The 23,705-nt window shown below is 40.4% G+C and overlaps 2 protein-coding genes across 4 annotated transcripts in view; one reads left to right on the top strand and one right to left on the bottom strand.

Moving 5' to 3' along the window:
* The window catches only part of LOC123960454 (transmembrane protein 132D), a 29,584-nt gene extending 21,993 nt beyond the window's left edge, over positions 1 to 7,591 (top strand). Inside the window, exons 5-9 of the mRNA XM_046035197.1 lie at positions 1,561 to 1,704; positions 4,619 to 4,824; positions 5,093 to 5,357; positions 5,567 to 5,758; positions 5,847 to 7,591. Coding sequence (XP_045891153.1) covers positions 1,561 to 1,704; positions 4,619 to 4,824; positions 5,093 to 5,357; positions 5,567 to 5,758; positions 5,847 to 7,151 — 2,112 coding nt within the window. The 3' untranslated portion in view covers positions 7,152 to 7,591. The remainder of the gene's footprint in view (positions 1 to 1,560; positions 1,705 to 4,618; positions 4,825 to 5,092; positions 5,358 to 5,566; positions 5,759 to 5,846) is intronic.
* Positions 7,592 to 8,243: 652 nt separating this feature from the next.
* Positions 8,244 to 23,705, bottom strand: part of glt1d1 (glycosyltransferase 1 domain containing 1) — a 16,889-nt gene continuing 1,427 nt past the window's right edge. Inside the window, exons 4-12 of one of the 3 annotated variants that reach the window (XM_046034219.1) lie at positions 21,780 to 21,831; positions 20,831 to 20,837; positions 19,882 to 19,938; positions 14,666 to 14,764; positions 13,917 to 13,966; positions 11,753 to 11,796; positions 11,138 to 11,258; positions 10,420 to 10,518; positions 8,244 to 8,706 (exon numbers count right to left, since the gene is read on the bottom strand). In XM_046034219.1, coding sequence (XP_045890175.1) covers positions 8,560 to 8,706; positions 10,420 to 10,518; positions 11,138 to 11,258; positions 11,753 to 11,796; positions 13,917 to 13,966; positions 14,666 to 14,764; positions 19,882 to 19,938; positions 20,831 to 20,837; positions 21,780 to 21,831 — 676 coding nt within the window. In that variant the 3' untranslated portion in view covers positions 8,244 to 8,559. Of the gene's footprint in view, positions 8,707 to 10,419; positions 10,519 to 11,137; positions 11,259 to 11,752; positions 11,797 to 13,916; positions 13,967 to 14,665; positions 14,765 to 19,881; positions 19,939 to 20,830; positions 20,868 to 21,779; positions 21,832 to 23,705 lie in introns of all 3 variants that reach the window. The other 2 variants (XM_046034220.1, XM_046034218.1) reach the window with 2 other exon arrangements.

The following is a 23,705-nucleotide window of genomic DNA, read 5'->3' as shown; positions in this document are numbered from 1 at the left end:
CATTTTTACTCAAACTCGCCTCTCATTCATCAATTCATGGGATATGAGCCACCTTGGGGCTCAGTGTGTTGCTCAAGGACATTTGTGGACAAGAGGACCCAGAAATCCAACAACCAACCCTGTGATTAGTGGACTCTGCTCTACCTGCTGCAGCTGCCCTATTTAATGATACAGTGAACATTAAAGAACACTACTGTATTGTATGGGTCGGATTTACAAAAACCGTGAAAAAAGAGTACTAAATTGTGTCTGCATTCTAAAATATTGTAGTACCTGTTATGGGTGATTAACTAAGAATTACTGCGTAGATGACAACAGGTGCAAACAAAATGGAGGTGGCAGTATTTAAATGTCTGATGTTTATATGGTTTCCGCCATGGAAAGTCGGGAAAGCCCGAATATGTGGAAATCGTATGTACCTGCCCATCCTGCGTAAGACTGCACTAAGTACTTGGGACAGCACACCTGAAAAACTGCTTTGAGAAACCCTAACAGAAACAGCTCCAGTATGCTGGAATGACCCAGACGTGAGGACAGGGTGTGAACTACGGGGGAGCCAGGGAGAGACATGAACTCCCCTAAAAACACGATTTAAGAAATTTTGGGGGGTCTCTAAAATATTTACAGTATGCTTTTTGTCATTAATTTCTATATTTCTGTATCATCATGGATCATGCGTAAAATCAGGAGCGTCATGCTTCATCCGGCCAGAGGGAAAGATCACTGACCATCCGCAGCGTGCCTGGTAGCTCCGCAGTCTCCTCTCCGTGTCCTCTGTATGCACAATTCCCTCTCTGATACCTACAATGGGTTGTGTCACTATTACGACCGGCGCGCTGTGAAGAGCTGGTGATCGTTCCTTCTGGCTGGATGAATTTTATGCATGATCAATGCACTACTGCAGCTGTGGGCTCTCCGCAGCAACACGCAACTTTCTAAATTCTTCCATCTCACAAAAGAAAAAAGTCAGGTAGAAACGCCCCAAATTGCATATTCATTAAGGCAAAAGTAGTAAATGAACAACAGCTGCTATCTTGCACTTTTGAAAGACGTCATTCTCCGTGCACACCATTAGTAGATCAGCTTACATGTTAATTTGCTGGTGATATCAAGTTTGCACACGTTTTTACTCACGCAAACCTTTAGTAAATCTGGCCCATATGTGTAGAGATTATTTTTAGTCCATGTCCATGGCTCTAATTATTTAATCATGTCTGAACTGACATGACATCGCTCTGAGGGACGTGCCTGTGCAGAAAAGCCCAAGATTAGCTCTTCTGTCCATGTGGTGACTTGATCAACCACCCAACCTTAACTCTACTCCCCCTCTGCCTGCTTAGTCACCTAGTGACACTTCATCGCCTATGTCTCTCCTACCTCCCTCCTGTACTTTCATTCCAAAGTGCTCCCATTCCAAAAAACCTTTGCACTAAATAGAAACATCAACTAAATGTCTATAATGTCAAATTAAAACAAATCAAATAATTGTATGTGATTTGTTATTTTATTGAAGTAAGCAATATGTAATGACAATGGCTGATTTTCTTGGCCTCTCTGCAGGACACAGAGATCCTGAATACAGCTGTTTTGACTGGAAAGAAGGTGGTTATGCCTGTGAGGACGGTAGCTGTGGAGGAAGATGGAGTAGTCACTGATGTGTCTGACTACACCGACTGTAGCTCGACTGATGAGGACGTACTCAAGGTAGGATTTACTCCTCATGCTCCTTGTTAACCACCTCCACATGCTGAACAATAACCTTCTGATACATCATTTTTAGTTTGTTTTAGTTTGTTTGCTTTCGCACATTCCAAGTGAAATGCTTTTACTGTAGTGTAAATGGCTTCTTAAGACTATTTCAATATGGGGACACAATGATAATGAAAAGGTCAGAGGTGAAAAGACTGATTTTTTTTCAAATTACATTTTTTACTACCTTGTTATTTAATCACTTCGTTGCAGAATTATTGAGTCGAAAAACATGCAATCACTACTGATAAATATTTACTCGAGAACAAAAATATGTTAAGCAGTAACAAATCAAAGAACGGGAGATGTTTGTGTTTTATGTGTCTTCCCTGATGCTAATGGGCAGGAGGCCAATTTGGAGTGGCTGTTAAGAAATTGATCCATGGGGGCAAGGTTGGATTCAAGTGTGATGGTAAGGACAGATGTGGACAAATATGTTGTAGCAAAGTCACCTCTGCTCTCTGTCTCTTTTCCACTCGGGAAAACAAACTATTCGGTGGGCTCCGACAACATCGCCCATCAATCACCTCAACAATAAACAGCCACTGAGCTAAATCGCTCCCCACAAATGACCTCACAGTCTGCCACTGTGCTCCTATTCCGTGACTTGTCCCTTTTATCCTGTGGACCTGAGCACGGCTGACTGCCAAAAGCAGGCTTTGTTTACTGATGAAATTGAAAGTCAGGCCACTGGCCCCTGAGGTCAGAGGCTGTGAATGTATTTACTCAAGGGTAAAGTTGCATTGTAAACAAAGAGAAAAGACATGCAGTGGACTCCAGCCCTCTAATAGTTTTTTTTGCAGGTCAAATATGTCCCAAAGCTGGTTAAGCTAACACTTGTGTGGGCTAATAAATAAATGTTCAGTGTTGCTCCATGAGGAGACTCAAAGTACAGCATATACAGTAAGTGCAAATGTATTATGTGCAGATGGGTGTCGGTTATAAGAAAAGCAGGATTATGTGAGGACCTCAACAGGCTGGATGTGGCCTTAATCATTCTTTTCAACCCTGTAATGTAGCGGTTTTTGCTGTTTTTCAAAGCTTACTGTAGCTCTCAGTGTATTTGCTGACCAGTGAGCAGCTTCAGTCACAAATATTCCCTTTAATCTTCTTAGTCTAACAGCTTGACTCAGATATCTTTTCTCTTCTGGTGTGCCTGAAGAGTATCAAATCTGCTAGTGATAGATGGGGAAGGATTTATCTAGAATGGATAGCTCATGTGACAAACAAAAGCAAAACAAAGTCTAATCTTCCACGATGGAAAGGTTTTTCAAATGTCCATGAATGAAGGAGAGACTTAAAATATGCACATGCGTTCCCTTTCTCAGTTGAGGATTGAAGGGCTGACACTTGAAATTTTGAAGAATGGACATATTGTACATAGATGTCTACATAGTTGATTAATCAGGACTATGGCGTGAGATAGTAACTGATTTACATGAAGCCTAAACTCAGTAGAAAGCCTGAACTTAATTTGGCCCAATGCAATATTAAATATTATATAATTAAATATGAAATATTAATATTTTCATTAAAACTTATTTAATTTGTTTTATTTGCAGAGGGGAAACCACAGTCACATGCATTTCAGCATTTTAGTATTTGAATACTATACCCAATGATTAAAGTCAAATCCCATTTTAAAGAAATATCTATGTTGACACTAAAACCACTGAGGGATATTCTTGGCTGCAGAGTGAGATTGTGACGAGGATGAGTGGGCGGATGACACATTAAAATGGCATTCCCTGCTTCAGAATATTATTTGAAAGTTCAGCTCTTGGATGATGCTTCTCTGAAAAAGAACAAATGAGCAAAGTGCCTCAGATCAAGGATGACTGGTTGAATGGCTACACATCATATTAAATCATGAGAACTCTAAACAACTTCACTGGAACTAAACCAGTTGCTGTCTATTGTTCCATACTTGTATTAAAATTTTTCCGTAACAACTGTTCAAAGGCTCCAGTCCCACATATTTTAAAGCTGCTGTTGGGATACAAATCAAGCATATGATCGCTGGCAGAGACGAGGTCAGGGTATCTCAGTTAACAGCTTTGATGACACTTAGTGATGTGGTCATTCTAAAGCTCAAGCTGTGGGCATGGGTGCTGGATGACAGACACTCAGATGCAATGATGACACAAGATCCTCTGAAAAACAGCATGTCCTTGCAATAGTGCATCCTCTAGCTAACTGTTGGGTTTGTATTTGTATTCCTCCTTAGGCTATCTGTCAAGTTACTGCTTTTCGCCCTCCACTCCCCTGTGCACTTCTAGTGTGTGGTGACAGAATTTCAATGCTGCGTTAATTATCCAATTTATTTAAACCAGTGACTGTTGAGAGGACGAAGGAAAACCTCCTGACTTGTGTCTCAAAATGTCCATGAAATCTTTGAGCAGTCGCCCAAACTTGCCAAGGTCACCTTTGAAATTACAGTGTAATGAATGCACTTGGCTGTGAAGGACTGATGTTCAGTACTGCACCACATGATATTTTGATTAACATAAAATTGCCATGCTGCCTCTTCCTACCGCTTCGGACCGGTGATCATCGCAGTAGTTTATTACAGCCAGCTGACATTACTATGGTAACACATGCAGTGCAAAACTGCCGCAAGGCCATTTGTTGTTGTAAGAATGGCCTATTTGTTAAAACAGTGACTTTTATGAGAATATTTTATTATTTTTTGTCATTGGTTAGATGACTAACATCTCCTTCATTGACAACAGTCTCACTCTGAGTTTGATATAGACTGTTTACCAGGCGTACTTACAGAAACTCTTAGATATTATCAAGGAAATTAAAATGATAAGATATTCATGTTCTGATGGATTGTTCCCTTTATATATTATTTCCTCCAATCCAGGTGTCGGACAGGTGCAACTATGTTTTCGTGAATGGCAAAGAGACAAAGGGCAAAGTGAGGATGATGGTGAACTTCACCTACAGCTACCTGAGTGCTCAGCTCGAACTGAATGTGTGGATGCCCCAACTTCCCCTCCAGATTGAGGTGTCAGACACACAGCTGAGCCAGATCAAAAGCTGGAGGGTACCCATACTAACATCGAAAAGGTGGGACACACAAACAAACCATTTGTTTAGTGTAAAAACTCCCCTTATTTGATTTCTAGATGGGATTTCTAGAAGCATCCTTCAGCCCTAATCATATCTCTCCAAGGGTTTAGGGGTTTGATTCCATTACATAATGTACTGCAATATCTCAATGTGATCCAATCAAGCAAAGAGACAGGGTTGAGTGATTGGAGTGTAGCAGCAGGTCAAAGCATTTATCGTGTGACAGGTGTGACCGGCACATGTGTTTTTTGTGCTCATGTCCTAGAGCTGGCTGGAACAGTGAAGAAGACGACAGGAAGGGGAAGGGCTGCATGCTGCAGTTTCAGCATGCCCTGGTGCGGGTGCTAACTTACTTTGTGGCAGAGCAAGAGGACCCTCGGGATCCGAAGGCCTATTTCCTGGGCTCCGATTGGCAGGTGGATGTCACAAGGCTGGTTCGGTACTTTATGAAGGTGGAGGACACTCGAGTGGCAAGGCTGCAGGCAGGAAGGGTGCTGTCGGGACGTGACCTCGGAACCACTACTATCCAGGTAATAAACTGAACCGATGCTTATATTAACCTTGGCCTGCACAGCCTGTGCAACATCATAGCAATAAGCATGTATTCAGACACTGGATTGGATGGGGTAGTTTACACTTTGAGTTGACAAAAGTTAGATTGAAGTTTTATGAGGGCACAAGTCTTACTTTCAACCTGATACCTAATTAACTGACTGCATCTGATATTGTTCGGTGACAGGTATTTTCTCCACTGTCTGATGCAATCTTGGCTAAGACAACCATCAAAGTTGTGGATGACAAAGTGACCATCACAGAGTTTGGGGTCCAGCTGGTCACTGGTCTCTCCATGACTTTACAGCTCAGTCCTGGTAGCAATAGGGCCATTCTGGCTACCACAACCACAGAGGAGGTTCTGCAGAGCCCCAAACAGGTAAAAGTATTTATCCATTTAAATGTCTTAACTATAAACTATAGTTTAAAAGCACAATTACATTTTCTCCCATTTTCTGTTCTTTTAGGAAGCTTTGGTCAGTGCCTGGGTGCAGTTCAGTGATGGCAACCAGACGCCTCTTGACATTTATGATCCTGCTTACTACCGACTGACGGTGACATCTCTAGATCAGGGGGTGGTGTCAGTTCAGGGCACGCCTCCGGCTGTGGTGGCTGAGGGTGAAGGCGAGGGAGTCCTGGTCAGAGTAGAGATGTCCATCTGTGAGGCCTGCCAGAAGTCCAAACGGAAAAGCACGGTGGCTGTGGGCAACGGCAGTCTCAAGGTTAAGTTTCAGGTGAACAGCCGCCGCTCAAATGGCAATACCAGCAGCACTGTTAGCAGCAAGGACAACGGCAGTGACTATGGGAACGATGGGGAAGAGATAGACAGCGAGAGGAAGCAGTCCCTGGATCCTCCGCGGCGCAGCTCGACCTCAGATAGAGAGGAGAGAGCCATGCAGAAGATCACAACCACAATCAAATCAGCAGAACGAACCTTCATGACCAGCGGCAGCCTCGGAGGAGTGGGTAAGATCAGCAATTCAGGAAACCCCAGCAGTCCTACAAGCGTAGTGAAAATCAGCATGATAAGCAGCCCTGGCAGCAGCAAAGCATATGGCTCAGACAATATGATAGTGGAGGATATGAGCAGTGTCAGCTTTACCAGCACTGTGAAGGCACCTGGGAACCTGGTAAACTATAACAACTTCCCCACCAAGGTGGGGGTGCCTGGGCAGGAGACAACAGAGGTAGAAACTGGGGGTGAAGAAATGTTGGCCAACCGACCGCTCACGGACTTGGAGATTGGCATGTATGCTCTGTTAGGCGTCTTTTGCCTGGCCATTCTGGTTTTTTTGGTTAATTGTATCTCATATGTTGTTAAGTTCAGGCACAAGAAGCCTCCATCTCATGGCCAGGAACCCACAGGGCACAGACATGACTGGGTATGGCTTGGCACAGATGCTGAGCTGGTGATGAGCGTGCCAGGCAGTCCTGTCCAGCAGGACTCCCAAACTACAACCACTGTCATAGACATTGGGCCTGATAAGACTGCCTCTCTCTCCAGAAGGCCCAGTTGCCTGGCCTCTGTTACAGACTCTCCCCTAAGCTGCGTGGGCTCCCTCAGGAGCAAACCGATGCACACCGAGTCCCTCCACTCGCCCACCAGCAAGAGGAAGAGAGTCCAGTTCACCACCTTCTCCACTCTGGAGCGCCAGCATTCGCCACATCTCCCACCGAGGGAGAACGGCCATGGCATCCACTGGGTTGGGAAGGAGGACAGTTGTGAAGAGGAACCCCAAGAGACCATTACAGATCCTGGGGACCAGTTATAATACAGATCCTGATCAGACCTCACATGTACAGTAGATGTGGCTTTGATCACCTCAATGCCTTTGGTAACTCTATTAACTGTCTAGAATATGTGATTTTGGAATTGCCCTCCTTTACATTTCATTACCTATCAAGGCCTTTTACATGTACATGTACTGTATATAACTGTTAATATCAAAGTGTGTATGGTATGATAATGTTTCAGCTGTTTGACCAGATGGACTCTCACACAATGTTCCGAGCCACCAAATGTTAATGCTGCATGTGTATCTACTTCTTTAAACTTTTGCACTCACATGCTGTTATATACAGTACAAAGACACACTGAAAAAGTGTCCCAAATAACAAAAACAATGTATTGATGATCAGTTATAATATAGAACTCTGTCTCACAGATATGAGTTTCACCAAAAATGTGGCTTTCATTAAAAATAATACTATCTGAAATGGGTGTTTTCTATTATGCAATATCCAATACCTTTTTGTTTGTAAATTTAATTTAATTTTCATTTGATTTTTTTTCATTAAAACATTATGATCTTTAATATTGCCTTTCACTTGATTTTCTATGTTAAGCACTTACCAATTTTTTAGGAGGTATATGATCTTTGCCAACAGTTTGCAGGTCAGCTACTTGCATTTGTCTATATTTTGTGTAATGCTTAATTTTACAGCTGCATCAAAAACCCTTGAGAGAACATTCATATTTTTCTAAGTAGCCCATGCACCAGTGTGTTGCCTAAATCAACCTTTGTAACGACAAATTACAAGAACCTTTTGTGCCCCTTTGCCCTTTAAACAAATTGAGTTTTTGCTGGGTCCTTGAATGTGTGCAACCCAACCGTTGCACTTTATTAAAAATGAATGTGGTAGCATGCAGACTGGAAAGAACATACATATTGGAATTGTTTTTGGCAAGACTAGATTAGTTGATCCTGCACTGCATTTGATGGCACTTTCAGATTTTTTTTAGTATGACACACAGCTATTTTTGTCTAAATAGAGGGAATGATAATTTAACAACTACCATACATTTTCGGATCACCAACCTTCGTCTCTTTGATTAAGTAGAATGAATAAACAGAGAACCCATGTTTTGTTTTCTATATTTATACCCAACCATAAATAACAGTACATCATCAATTTCAAACAGTATATTAACAGGAAAAAACCCAACCATTTCTTCTCTAAGTCTTTGGTTCAAAGTGCTCTGCAGTATAATCTGGCAGTGCAGATAAAACAGGATTATTTTGTACAGACATTTTATAGCCTGATTTCTAAAAGACAGAATAAAGACACCTGTGATAATTATATCTACCAAGGCAAATACACCTGTGTAACGCCTTGTTCTTTTTTGTTGAAGTTCCTGAGAAAGTATACAGAGTGGGGCTGAAGGCTGTGACCTTATGCTCAGAGCAGAGTATCCACCAGCCGTTGGTAGGTTTCTCTCTCCTGTTTCAGGCCATGATGCTCTTCAACGAACAGTTTTCCATTCCTCACCACTCTCTCTCTCAGCTCACGATCTGACGACAGCCTCTGAGATTGATGCACAAATTCCTGGCAGGGATAAAGGCAAAATGAGTCACATTTACTGCCAAATGCCACTTAAAGCTTGCCACTGAAGTTGCCTGAAGATATGTTTTTATTTTAAAGCATAAAGGATAATCCAAGGCACGAGAACAGAACAGAACAGATAAAAGCATGTGCACTGATAAGGTCTTCTAAAATTTCTTTACATTGCCAAAGGATTGAGATATTTGTGGCATTAGATCCAAATATGTCTATCCAATAGACCTCTTTATATTCTAATAGCTGCCACCTCTCATTTGCTTATGAAGAAAAGGAAAAATAAAAGTGACAGCTACAGTTAAACGTTACTACAAGAACGACTGTCACAGGGACATGGGGAGCGAAAGATTAGGATAAAAATGATGTTGCCATGGCTGAGATGTGTTGTATCCACACAGCATCCTGAATCATAGTTGCTCATCTGTTGCACAGCAGACTGAGGAAAGCCTCCAACAAAATAAAGTGAAAGTGCCTTAAAGTGTTCCTACGACATGGCTGCCAACATTTATTGCAGTAAAGATCCAATGGGCGCACAAAGTTTTAGCCACTGCCAGTCAGCAGGCCAATTCACTATACTTCACTCAAGTGATGTGATTATGTCTGGAGAGGCTCTTGGTGGGAAAAAGCTCTTCTCTATTGCCATATGAGAGCTACAAATCCTCAGCAACAGGATTAAAGCTCAATTTATGAGCAGCATGCTTATAATAATTTCACTATTCACTGCAAATTACACAGCCAGACAGGAAGTGCCATTTTTCTCTGTAAAGCTTTCAAGTGCTTGTGTGTTTGTTTCTTTTGGCACATTTCTTTTGGATACCTATTCTCCTCATGTAATTACTTTGAAAGCTTAAAAAAACAGAAACACTGTCAATCAAAAATAAGAGATAAGAGAGGATTTTAAAGCACGCAAAAGAAGTCTTGAGTGTGATCCACCGCAAGACAGGTTTTGGCTGAAAGACTGACACTCGCTGCCCATCAGTCCTGGCTGAGGTCATGGTTTATCCAGCCCAAGGCGATGCAACCATCTGTGAGAGCTTCCTCCTGGCAGCTCAGCTGAGCACACGTGACCCACCAACCCTCCCAGAGAAGACTTATCTCCACCCTTACAACAACATCATGCTAGAGCATTGTGTCTTGACAGCACCAAGCCCTCTGCCAACTGGCATTAACCTATGTTATTCTCCTTTTGCATCAAACCTCATTAAATATCAAACTGAATAGTTCTTATGGGAGCTCCGCACTTTGCACTTTCCAGCATGCTGCTATGTGTTGCATCACTGTGTGGTAATGTGGTAGCTTTTCTCTGTCCCCAAAGGCTGCACTTTTTGACTTTGAATCTAAGCAGCTGAGGAAATATCAGCTCCTTTTGTTACATTTTACCTGCTGAAATTGGGACTACTGATAAGAATTTAAAGTACAAAGTTTTACAAAATGATTCCAAGTCATCCTACCTAAAATTGTGAGATTTTTTAAGAGAAAGGTATTCCAGGAAGGGGGCATGCACATTGTCAGTTATCCTGAGACAGTGCTTTAATACTACATAGAAACATTAAGTTATTTTCTGGTCAGTAGAGGTGACAACAGTAACTGTTGGCTACATTGTATATGCAGTATGAGCTCTCTGAGGTCCATCAGTGTTAAAGCTTATTGGCGCTTAACACATGTTGTGAACTGTGTTTGTCAGTGTTTGTCACTATATACCTGAGGAGACGAGTACAGCAGGCCAGTGAAGTCATGCTGCACTATGGCTGCGTTTCCTGGAATGTCCCTGGCTAACACTGGTACCTCGAGATCCATGGCCTGTTGGAGCAGAGAGATTAAACACTCAAAAGTCAAAGAGATTTACAATGTCACAGACAAAAGTTACATGCACGCAAGACTCACTCATTCCATCAGTCTTATGAAAATCACCAAAGCACCTTGGAAATCGGCTATTCTGCTCTTCGGTGCCTCAGTTCACTTACAGAATTAACAATCTCTATCAGCTAATACCTTCAGCAGGTTGCTGAGTGAAACATGCTAACACACTAATCAGACCTAAAGCCTACTGTGGTTTGTCTTAATCGACTGTTTAAAAGAGATTAAGTGGATTTGCAGGTTTTGCTCACTCAGGAATGGGAAGATTGGAGTCAAGCAATTAATTTGGGTAATTGTCCCTGAAGTGGTCAGATAACATTGTAGCTGAGCGAGAAACAGTGAGATAAGGACTCCTGTAAATATTCAATTGTTTAAATTTTTCAATGGCTGTGGGTGGCAAATTCTCAGTACATACTTTGATAAACCAAATTCTCATTACCACAATAATATTCCGCATCCACAGTACATGAGCTATAAAAAGATAAAACTGTGTTTAGCGACTGAACTGTTGAAATCAGGATATGCTACTGTCCAGTTTCCCATGAGCCCTGAAGATGTTTACCTCCAAGATGGCTGCTGACATGCCCTCTGAGATGGAGCTGTTGACCACGGCGCAGCACCTTTTCATGGCGGCATGAAGCTCCTGTTGGCTCTTCTCCTGGGCCAAGAAGACCCCTGCTGTTCTGCAGAAGCAGTGGAAAAGCTTATGTCTGCGTGACTCAGGGCTCACAGAGGCATGAATGATGCTAAAGGGCAGTGACAAGCTCAGGGCAGGAAACACAGCTGCGCTATGTGTGACATTAGCAGAGAGTCCAGGTAAAGTCCTAACCAGAGCGGGCAGCTTCCTGCCGCAAAAATCTTTGTTGTGGTGAAGGCCCTTGGCGAAAAACTGAAAGATCAGCCAAGACCCGAGAGTGGGAGGACAGATAAAAAAAGAAAAAGAAAAAGAGACTCTTGGAGCTCTCCTCAGATTTACATTCAGTTCACATTATGTCAAGATAAGTGTAAGCTACATTTGCCTAGATATTTTCTTGTGCCACATGGGATAAATAGAAGGATAAGCAGTCTTCAAATTTCTCACAGGAACAAAGTCTTGGCAATTAGACTGTCAGATCTCAATGTTTCTTTAATGTGATAAGTAAGTGATAAACAAAACAAAACAAAAAAGAAGTCTTACCTTTTAACAACATCTTCCACTTCAACAGTAAGTACAGGATCAATCTAAGAGACACAGAAACATTACAAAGTCAAGTAAAACTTTTTTTCAGAAAAGTCCTATTTTCATCAAGAATGCCAGCAATGACTTAATCGGGATGATAATATAAACATTGTCACAATTAATACTTTCTGTCATCAGCAAATCATTCTCTGAAAGTCCTGTATTTTCAGAGATTAGGGTCAGGGTGGGGTGGGTGGCCAATCTGATTAATTGCAATGTGGGATTTGCGTGCATTAGCTGGTCCACTGAAAAGTCAAAGCATAGCAATTTAGGTCAAAGATGCTACCAAGCAAGCTGCTACTTTTTTCTCTTACATGTTATAGCTCATTATATTTCTAAATGGAATCTGCTGCAAAGCATGTGTGCATTAAAATCAAAGAATGGATAAACTGAGGATATTTTTGTATCCTGGTGTAATCTGGGATTTAGCATACTGACATTGTAAAATCGGCAGGGGATATAGATCACGATAAAGGCAGTATTAACAAACAAATGATTTAAGCGCTGTACTGATTCTGTACTATTCCATGGCGGGAAAGGACCTGGCCAGTCAGAAGAGAAAGGCTATATCGATGTTTTAGTTCTACCAAGTGAATCTGTCATACCTTTCCTGTGTTGAGATAATGGCATTACTGTTTTGTCATTTGCCATATATCTTCTTGTTTTAATCAAAACAAATTTTCTGCAAAAGCCTGCTAATGCCCAATGATCTAATATTACATTTTTAGAAAAATCTTGGAGTATTTTATTCAATAATACAAATACAAAATAGGAACAAAGCTGCACACTGTGGTGTATATTAATGCCCAGTTACAGATGAGTGAGATGTGTCATTGCTGACAAACTGACCTGATTTTTCCTCTTAATGGCAGATGTCGCGCAACCAGAGCGCTTATTACTTGAATGAAGTAGCTGTGGATTTATGGTACGACATGACAGTCTGAGCAGCGCAAGACTCACTCAAACTTCCATTTTGTATTTTTTTTTTCTTCATTTTTTCATTTTGTATTTTTAGATCTTACTGTTACAACTTTTGTTTAACCAAAGGTGGAACCCAATAATTATCAAGGGAAAATCTGGTGGTTACAAATAATTTATTTTTTCTAACAAACAAAGAAACAAACAAACAACCACTCTGATTCAGGGGTGTCGAGATGAATCACACGTCTCTGCTTCCACTGAACCATTTCATCAAACAACAACAAAGCGTGGCGGAGCAAAAAGCGGCAGTAAGACCATGTAGAAGCCCCTGGCCATGTCTAATTGAGTTGTTTTTGAACAAAATCAAAAATAAAATCAAGCAGAACATACCTTTTGCCTGACACCACTGTTTGTTTAAAAAAAGAACAGACACGAAAACACTGTACATTGATGTCATATCAAAACAAGTCAGGAGGTGGAGAAGATGAAGACATACATAGAGAGAAATCAATGAGCGAGAGATTGGAAATTATAAGGGCAAAAAAGGAACAGTTATAAGAGCACTGTTGTTGCTGCTGTTGGATTAATATGACTTATATCTAAAATACTAAGCAGAGAGAAAAAAAGGTAAATGTTTAAAAACTGACTGGTTGATTTATGAATATTGTAAATCATAGCAGAATATCTATGTTCAATTGCTTTTTCCCCCAATTATTTGACATGCTTGACATAAAGCCACGTAACCTGTCTTCAAGAATGATACACAGGACAGAAGCATGATGGTGTGTGACAGGGCAACAAAATGCTTCAGCTGTCATTTATACCAGCACATGTCCAGATAAATGCCCATCCCTGTGTAATAAAATGAAATAGCTCTATACAGGTCACCAGTCAAAGGCAAGTGCTACTGTAGAGTAAGGAAATGCATCAGTATATCAAGCAGTTACACACAAAAAGAAACACGGCCACTACTGCCGCTGCTGATCCCTTGCAGTGTTTGCAGAAGATTGCCATTTCTGCCTCACAGTGTTAATTCCAGCTAAAGAGCTAAAGCCAGTGTCTCTGCTACATCCAATTAGAGGCCGCCTGAATTTCCAGGGATAGTTTCTAGGTAAAACAGTCATGGTAGAGAGGGAGACACACGGCAGATATGAAAACAAAATCCTGATTTACTGTATAACGACTTGTACTATGTACTTACCTTTGGCCCTATAATGACCAACACATTCAGTGGATTCTCATAATGCCACTCTGAAAGACAGAAGATAAAACCGTTTGGGGGGAAAAAATAAAAAGCAGCAGCTTCCTCATAAGCAGTAAAGCTGTTTTTGAATTCAATTCTTACAACAATTGCTTAGTGCACCATATGTTTGTGGTTTGTAAAAATATCATGTGGATGAAACATTAATATACAATTTGACGCCCTCTAGTGCTGTCTTATTACCATAACCGTGTGCTAGAAAAGTCACATAAAATAAAAGAGGATTTAAAAAAAGAACCCAGTGATGATGCTTATCAGTGGCAATTCTCACATTAGATACACAGATATGTAAGATAGTCTCAGAGGCTGTCGTCACCAATAAACACCATGAAGGCAAGACTCAAGTGTGTTTGTGGGGACAACTTAAACTGTCAGAATAATCTCATTGCACTTTCACATACATTTTCAATTAGCTGAAACTCAACTGCACAGATCTAACCTCATTCCTAATTGATGAGGACATTTCCATGGCCTCTACCACAGGCTACACAGAAATACAGTCAGAAAGGTTTTGTAATTTTGTGTTTTACCTGAAATTACGAACAGGCTGAGAACATGCCAGCAAGAAACACGACCTCCTCTCTTTTAGCTGATAGTTGAAATATTTCTTGACAATAAGTTAGTTTAATGTTTTTCATTACCAGTAAATATATAAAAAACTTGTAAACATGATGAATTACATGGTATACCTGAAAAAACCTCTACAAGATAGAGGGGATCCTTGACTCTTCTGAGGCCACAGACCAACAGGAAGACAGACAGCTCATCCACATGCTCGCTGCTTACACCTGGAGAGAAGCCAGACACACAGAAAGACAGCACCACAATATCAAAACACTGCATAATGAACATCCCAAGTACATCGGCAGATAATGAAAGCAATACATCACCCAAGGTCATGAGGAAAATAAGACAGCAGTGACTAATGTGTTCGCACAATTCTCTGATCAGAGTTGTAACACTCAGCAGGGAAACAGTCTGCTGAAAACATTGGAAGGTTGTAGCCATTGTGTAATATGGCATCCCAACTATAGAGCCAGTGTTTTTGGGAGACAATTTGCTTTGCCTAGTTTAGAATTAGCCAACCCAACATGGCTTTATTTGAAAGGCAGTGCCACCAAATCAGCTCTTTTTCTTGATCAGCCAACTTTCACGATCAATCCAGAGATTATTAAAAAATCACACTCACCCCTTAAAAATATAATCAAGAATCTTTTAGTAACATTGAGGTGAGAAATCAGGCTCATGTTCACAATGATCTAGCAGTTGCCAGCACCTCCAACCCTGAAGTACACAATGTACTTTTTTCTCTTTTAGCTAACATGCTTGCAGGTATGTTTTCCATGTTCAGCATCTTGGTTCGTGCAGACTTCGTGCAGACTGCAGTACTTTCAGCGTCAGCCGATCGCCGTGCTGTTAAGACTACACAACTTGCCTTCTTGTGACGAGAGTCCTGAAATCTTTGTGGCGTTCACACTAAGTGACTGATCGGTGACAGGGGGTTGCACACTACACGAGCTGACAACGGCTGAGTCACCCCACGCTGGTCTCCAAGAAAACACACGTGAAATGTGAAACGTGAAATGACGCGAACCTGCAGACAAAACAGCTGTTGTTTGTTATTATAAAAATACCTATTATAAAGACAAAGAATATGGGTAAAATAATGGATTAGCACACGCAGGTAGCGGGGAGCTACAGAGAGAGCTGGAGGTCAGTAAAAAGTGTTTTGCAGAGAAAAAGTAGCTGCATGTGTAACACCAAAATCTGTGACCTATCAGATTCTGTGACTACACCCAAACGACGATGTTTTCCTAACCATAACCAAGTACTTTGGGTGCCTAAACCCAACCAAGTACTTTTGGTGCCTAAACCCAACCAAGTACTTTTGGTGCCTAAACCCAACCAAACTGCAACCGCTTCACATCGTCAACAAAGCCTCTGGCGCTTAACTTCCCATTTGGGTTACAGAATCTGACAGGTCACACATTTTGGTGTCACACCTGCTCTGCCAGCTGCCTGCTCTCATTGGCTGGATGTGGATGTCGAGTCGGCCAACTTCTCCAGATATTTGGCATGCTAGATATCTGGCACCTGTCCAAGGTGTACCGCGCCTTTTGCCTGATGTCAGGTGGGATTGGCTCCTGCCCCCCGCGCCCCTATATGCAGGATAAGCGGTTGACGATGGATGGATATCTGGCTGGTGTCTGCGATGTGTCAGGAAGCCGTGTTGATGCATCCTTGAGTAGTTTACACATAATAACTTGCGGCCACCGTGCTAGCTGAAAAGTTGAGGGATCACCAAGATCCTTACAATTTATCCTGAGGGGGACATGAATGTCATGGAAATCCATCCAATAGATCCAATTATTCAAAACCACAAATGTCAACCTCTTGGTGGTGCTAAAGGAAAATTAAGGTTTTCACTGTCATTAGAGATACATCATCTGGGAACCATGACTATCTGCACCAAATTATGTGCCATATTGCCATATTGAGATATTTCACTGGATAAGCAAGGATTTTGACCTTATGAATTGTTCTCTTCACAAACCTCATGTGAAGAGAACATTTCAATGTAACATCAATTTTAAAGCCATAATGCCCAGTTCTTTATAACGCCTAAGAAGGCAGTATTGGTTTGATGCAATCTTAAAAGTAGGTTGGTGTAAAGGCAACGCTTCAAGGTCGATGTCTGCTGGCTAAATAGAACAACATTCAATTATACCGAAACAAACAGATGTATAAGGATAATAAAGGATATTCTAACATCAGAGAGTTACCCAAGTGTCAGAAAATATATTTTTAATCCCTGTTTATGCTTTACAATGACCCAAAAAGATAAATCGTAATGTTGAGATGGTATTGCTGGCAAAGCAGTGTTAAACTAAAATCAAACTAAAATGATTTGTGTCCGTGACAAACTGAAAAACAAACCATTTCGAAAATAATACCACAGACACACACACAAGCACGTGCTTAAAGCACAGTGACAGTCGAGTGAAATCCCCTGCTGCCAGATAAATCCAGATCAGGAGGCTGAGGCAGCTCTTTTAATGCTATTAAAGAGCATCTTAAAATGACAGAGTGGAGTCTGGGCATTGACCCTGATCCTAGGAGCTGATTGTCAAAAAAGCTCTTCATCTGAGGGATGTATCAAACTTCCTCGCATTAATTTGCAGGATGAGAAGGCACTTCAGCAAAGGGAAACAAACATGTCACGACCTCAAAACAAGATGCACGAATATAATGGAGTATAGCTGGAATCATACTGGAGCACAGACCTGTCAAAATGTGCAAGAAATTCAAAGAAATAAAAAAAACTCAAGCAAAGACAAAAAACAATTCATCTTTCCTCGGGGGACAAAACCAAAGTGGACAAATCATCTGTTGTGCCAGCAGTAATCTTTTCTCTCTCTCTCTTGCAGTGAGTTGTGAGTCTATGTAAAAGCCATTTTTGTTCAGAAGGGCATTCTGAACAATCCCTTAATGCTTTAATCAGTGTGTGTGCGTGTGTGAGTATATATGTGTGCACTAATGTGAGAGCACACATCTATCTGAACAGCTCCTATTAATCTGTTGAGTGGCTCAGGGTGACACAGGGAACAGATACTGATCGCACAAAATCATGACATGCCATCGAAAAAAGAAGAAAAAAAAATGACATGTGCTAACAAAGCTACACAGGTAAGATGTAATAAGCCATTCTACTGTATATGTGAGATTTTAAAGCAGCTAATAAGTTCCAAACAGAAAAGTGTTTGTGCCCAAATTGCAGGTGCATAAATCAGAAGATGCAGATTTTGCTAGTTTCCTAACCATGAGAGGTGAGCGCAGCATTTGGGTCTGCCAAAACAACTGAATGAACTACACAACATGGGGCTTGACACTTGCCTCCTTGATATAACAAACAGAAAAAAACAATACAGATCACATGACCAGCTGACTATGAAGTAACTGTGCTTGTGACCTAACACTTCAGGGTGAGCCAAGTATTCAGAAAAGTGCGTTTCAAATATCTCTAGCTGTAACAACACCTAGCTTTTTTTGCATGAGCAGGAGCTATGTTAGTTATCTATTTTTTATTTCTGCAACCGTCTGAAAACTCATCATAATGACTACGGAACACAACGTGATCATGTTCCCACCTGTCCCATCAGTTGACCTGACATCCTTTGATTTTTAGTCACCAATTCATACATGTACTTCACTGAAAGCTACCCATGTAATTTATTCAATATTCGTCATGCTATTCCCCGAGGACCAAGTAACTGGACGAGGTAACAACAGTCCCCATGCTTGATTTCCCCTCATCCTACACTGATTCAACGCATCGCTGCTCACTCCACAGTGCTGTTCTTCATGTATCCCCTTAACATGACCTCACAAGGCACACAGCAGGGGACACAAACAACATGCACATATCCCAATGCTAAGGTCTGTGCCTTTGGAGGGTACATGACAACCAAAGGATAACACAGACACACATACAGTATTAGTCATGTATCTTGCTTTGCCTCTTTTATGTTCACTGCTGCGGGTCATTTTACGGAGTGCCAGTGCAACACTAGGCCACACAGAATACATTTACTCCCACCATTCAAACCTCCACACACCTTCATTAAGCTAGCCTATATATAATCAACTGTAGATTTTGCTACTTAGTAATGATTCATTTATGTCACACAAAAATACTCACTTCTGTTAGACTTTGTTGTTGTGTTTTAGTTGAGATTGATTATTGAAGATGACAGAGCAGGTCATCACAGTTCAATAGGAGAACATTGGACTTTAAATCTTTTAGACAGCAGAAAGCCAAGACCACCCAATGAAAACTAAACAACAATGATTAAATAGTGTACAGCTTTACGCCAACTTCAGCACAGTTATCCCCACAAAAGCACATTTACAACAACTAATTATGGACTACAGAATCAGTTATCATTTTATTTTAACGTAACTCTCTGCCCTGAGATTGCATTGACTAGTCCCTACTACATACACACAAGTAAAAATACAGAGCATGTGTTGTCTTGCTAAAACAATGTGGTGATAACACTGGCAAGAAAAATACACATTTTCTCTTACTGATATTAAACGCATCTGACCCACATCCACAAAAAATTATAAATTAACATCATCAGATAAGACATCTGCAGAGTGGATTTATTAGTCAGATTACAGTGATTTCATCAAAGCTCAACAGTAGTGACTCCTATTTCAGGTCTAACAAATGGAGAAGTGTCTGTGGGCAATTAGTATTACTTGCACTGGTTGTGAAGCGTGGTGACAAACGACCCCGGGCAGGAGAGCTATTAATCACTTGTCCCTCTGTGTTCCCAACAGTGCTCTCTATGAGCACTAATGTACCTGGGACGGACATCATCTTGCAATGTCCAATTTAAAGTCCAGGCTGTTTTGTGGAGAGATGCACCACTCCTGACTACCACATTGATGCATCTGAGGTAGAGCAGAGAAAATAAATTTATGCTTTCTGATTAGTACTTTTCAAGTTGGGGGTGTATGAATGTGTTCCCTGTCGCGCTCCCAGTGGTGGTTCCACTGCCATGCACTACACAGTCTCTGACTAATAGTGGAGGTAAGGAGAGAAGGATGCTGTCTAGAATATGGCAGAGGGCTTTTATGTACAATACTGCAAACGGTTACAAATATGTTGCACTCCTGTGCATAGCTGGTCAAAATAACACCAGTAACACCTATTTTACATATTTCACTGTGCGGGTACCTCTGCGTTTCACAGCTAGAACACTGTATCTAAAATACAGTACAGCCAAAGTATGACAAGATAATAATAATACATTTGTTCTATTTACTTACTCTGGATGATCTGCAAAAAATCTAAATAAATAATCCTGAAAACAACCCAATGAAGTAGAAAATGTACCTGAGCTCCTCAAGAATTCAGTCCAGCAGAATTTCTCAGTCACTTCCGTCTGGACACCTTTAAAATAAACAGACCAATTAAAGGCATAGTGTTGTTGGTAAATGCTTTTACTGTACATCAATACTTATAGCCAAAACATATCTACTTGGTGTTTACTTAATATTATATTAAATGTAATAAATAAATTAGGAATTGCTTTTCTGATGTTGAACTTTATTGGTTATGTGACTAAAAATTAAAAACATCAATCACATCCTTATTCTTCATAACCTTTATTAATTACATTACTGTTGTATAAAAACAGTTCATTTAAAAGAGTTCATTTACAAAAACAGATAAATGAGATTCTTTGACACCACTTTGATTTATATTCCTTTGAGGACAAAAAAGAAAACATGATTTATGAAAACTAAAAAATGTTGAGATATCTTATCAAAACAACCCAAAACCAGTATGATTGTTATTCCCTTAAGTGCACAAAAACAACACAATTCAGGAAAATAAATAAAAATGGAGATATTTGTATTTTGCAAATGAACCCTATTATGTAACCTGTATGTAAAATTAACGAAATAGATTGATTGTATCTTAAAAACATTATTTTGTGTGGTCCATGTAAGAAGCACTTTATTGTGATCACTATCTGGTGACAAGCATGAAAAACAAGCTTCCACTGGTCCGGGCTCAGCCATGCAGCTGGCCCAAGGCTCTCCTCTAATCTATGAAGGGACACTATTTGCCAAACAAGGCTAGTGGTGGGAAACAACATGGAAGAGTGATTTGGGCTGTCCTACATGGCACGGTGGCCAATGGCAAGAGCAAATACAACTCTGTACTGCAGACAGCATGATAATGGAGGGAAAAATGTCAAAGCTGATTAATGCAACACTTCAATGGCGAGTCAGGGATGCACAGCATCAGGCAAGGATATTCATCCTGCAGAGCTTACCTTGGGGCTGGACATAGATTTTACAGCTCTGGGTCAGCTTCAGAGAAAAAAACATTGAGAAATTCTGGTTAAAACAAGTACCAAAGCATGAATACATATGTGTTTTAAATAAATCAAGTATTTGAAATGCCTGTTGATACAAATTACATTTGATTATTACTAATCGCGTCATTCTCTTTATGTCAGACAATAGAAACAACCAATTAACACTCCATGTGCTCCAAACATATTTAATCAAAACCCAAACTTTAAAAGAGTCAGGAAAGCAGTTTCTAAGATAATGGGTGCTACAAAATAAATCAAAGGGGATGGAAAGGAAATTGACTAGATGTTATCGCACTAGATCCATCCCCTATGTGTGTTTTCTGTCACAATAAAAAGCGTGGCATTGCCTCTCAGTGCCTGTCCTGTCTGCCTGCTGTCAGCACTAAATGGCAGAGATAAAGTGTGCCACTCGCCTCAATCTGCAGCCTACGGCAGGAATCTAATCTGAAAATAAAACACGGTAATATTGTTTTAATGGCAAACTATTACGGGACAGGGCAGGATATTGTGTATCCCTTGCCCTTCTGTTCTATTTATTGAAGCTGTCAGGCTCCTGCTGTCTATGGATGTGCTATAAAATGCAAACAAGAAACTTTTGATCTCACTACTTGTTTTTTTCTTCATAGCTTTGTAATACATGGGTCAATATTGTGTTTGTGTTATAAATATAAATATCACTTATGACAGTCTTGTTAGTTGCTAATAAGGTGGTGCATGCAGCTTACCAGCATACTGATAAACTAGCAATACTAAGAATTAGACACATATAGACATTTTCTAGTAAAACGTAAATGAGTAAGAAACTGGTGGCAAACATATGCCACATTATATACAAGCTTGCACAGCTTCTTAATAGATATAAACTATTGCAGTTGGTCTATTCAAATACAAAAGAATTCAATACCAAAAATAACTCTGCATCTTCTTTCAGTTTGTCAGTAAATGCAACCGCAAACCTGATAAAAAAAAACAAAACACATTATCAGCCCTGTGAACGCCTTTTCACTAAAACAATTATTTCCTTTGTTTTACGTTAAGTAAGTTTTAGCCTTTTACATGCAATGACAATTTTGACAACAATAGAGGAAAAAGCAGCGGTAACAACATAAAAATACAAAAGTCTCCAGGCTGAGACCGAGTATGTGAGGGTAGAAAAAACTTTTTGTGGTTTGAAGGCAAAGGATTTAAGGATGAATACACCATGAATACAAAGAGGAACACAAAGGGAATATAGAGCAGAAAACTGTGGGGAGATAATAATTTGCACGTGTGCCCGTGCATTTTTAAATGGGCCAACGGGCTCAGAGTGGTGACTGAATTTCATGATCAAGGTTTGTGTGTGAGGCACAACAGCGGGAGGTGTGTGCATTCAGATATTTGAAGTCATGAGACCTGGATCTCTCCAGTTCTCCCAGAAGGCAATTATCCCCTTAGATTTACTAGATGGATGCCCTACTCTCTATCTTCATCATAATGATAACAGAGACACCAGGGTCTGACGTCAGGGCACAGGACAAGATACTGATAAGCCTGTGAGCACATTAACTTTTCGATGTTAAACTAGTGGTGCAGAGAACACACAACCTGCACAGCTGGGGATGGGTTGAATGTGCTCAGCCTCATTTTTTCATACCAGTACTGGAGGCAATGAAAGATTTTGTAGCGATCCATTCCTTTTCTCCCCTTAAATAATTGATACCCATGTCACTATGGCCCAAATGCTACAAATTAATAGTTTCAATTGCCATGTAATTCTTATGGTGGAATATATAGCAGCCACACTAAAAGGACAAATGCTATACCTACATTTATACAGCCAACATGTGTGGTGAAATGGTAACATCCCATTTATTCCCACTGGTCACAAATCTGACAACAGTTTAGTTTTGAGCTTTTTGTTTTGAGTTCGTCCAAGCAAATGGTCACATTTACTTCCTGCTTGGACTTTAGGATGGTGACGTCTGCATCAAACCTCGAGGTAGGTAGGTAGGTTTATTGTCACAATATAACAAGTTATAGAGTGAAATTACTACGAAACATCACTAGAATACTTGGTACAAAGAATCAATAAAGTATCTATTAGTATTTATATAAGATAACTGTACTGCCAAATCACGCTCCTGACACTTGTTCAAGACCTGGCAGACGTTACCATGTCATAGCAGGACAAGCAAAGGTGTAACTAATAACAATAGTGATTGCTTCATTCTATTTAAATGTCACATCAAAGCCGTGCCAGTGAATAAGCATGCACAATAACAAGGCCCTTGAAGTGCCCCTGCACTTTATAGTACAGCTCCCAGTTACATTGCTGATCTGCTGCTCCTCCATGAACCAGGGCCCAGCCTCAGATCCTCAGGCAGGGCTGTTACAGAGTCCAAGCTAAGGACTATAGGTGAACGGGATGTTGCAATCATGGTCACTCAGCTCTGGCAGGGGCCCGAGGATCTGAGGCTACATGGATTAGTAACATCTTTGAAATCACTTCTCCAAGAAAATGAATAAATAATAATAATTTTAAAAAAAATTCTAGCCAACATGTTTTATTCATTGTATTATTAATATTTTTTTTATTTTGGGAACTTCAATAATTTTTTGTTAAATTTATTGCTGTACCTGTTATTGCCTGATTTTTTTTGTCCTCAGTCCTGGAAAGTTTTATCTTGCTTCAACCATGTATAGCACTTTGTTTTTGAAAAGCAATGAATAAATAAGGTTTGTTGTTATTATTATTATTATTATTAAAGTTGCATCTGTGCCTTTACTGCTATGAGATGTTAAAAAGTCTAAAGTAAAAACTACACATTACACAAAATCTATTCTTTATCAT

Source organism: Micropterus dolomieu, linkage group LG21 (genome assembly GCF_021292245.1).
Source record: "Micropterus dolomieu isolate WLL.071019.BEF.003 ecotype Adirondacks linkage group LG21, ASM2129224v1, whole genome shotgun sequence".
Classification (NCBI taxonomy): Eukaryota; Metazoa; Chordata; class Actinopteri; order Centrarchiformes; family Centrarchidae; genus Micropterus; species Micropterus dolomieu.
Note: the sequence above shows the minus strand (reverse complement) of the source record. Positions and strands in the feature narration are given on the sequence as shown.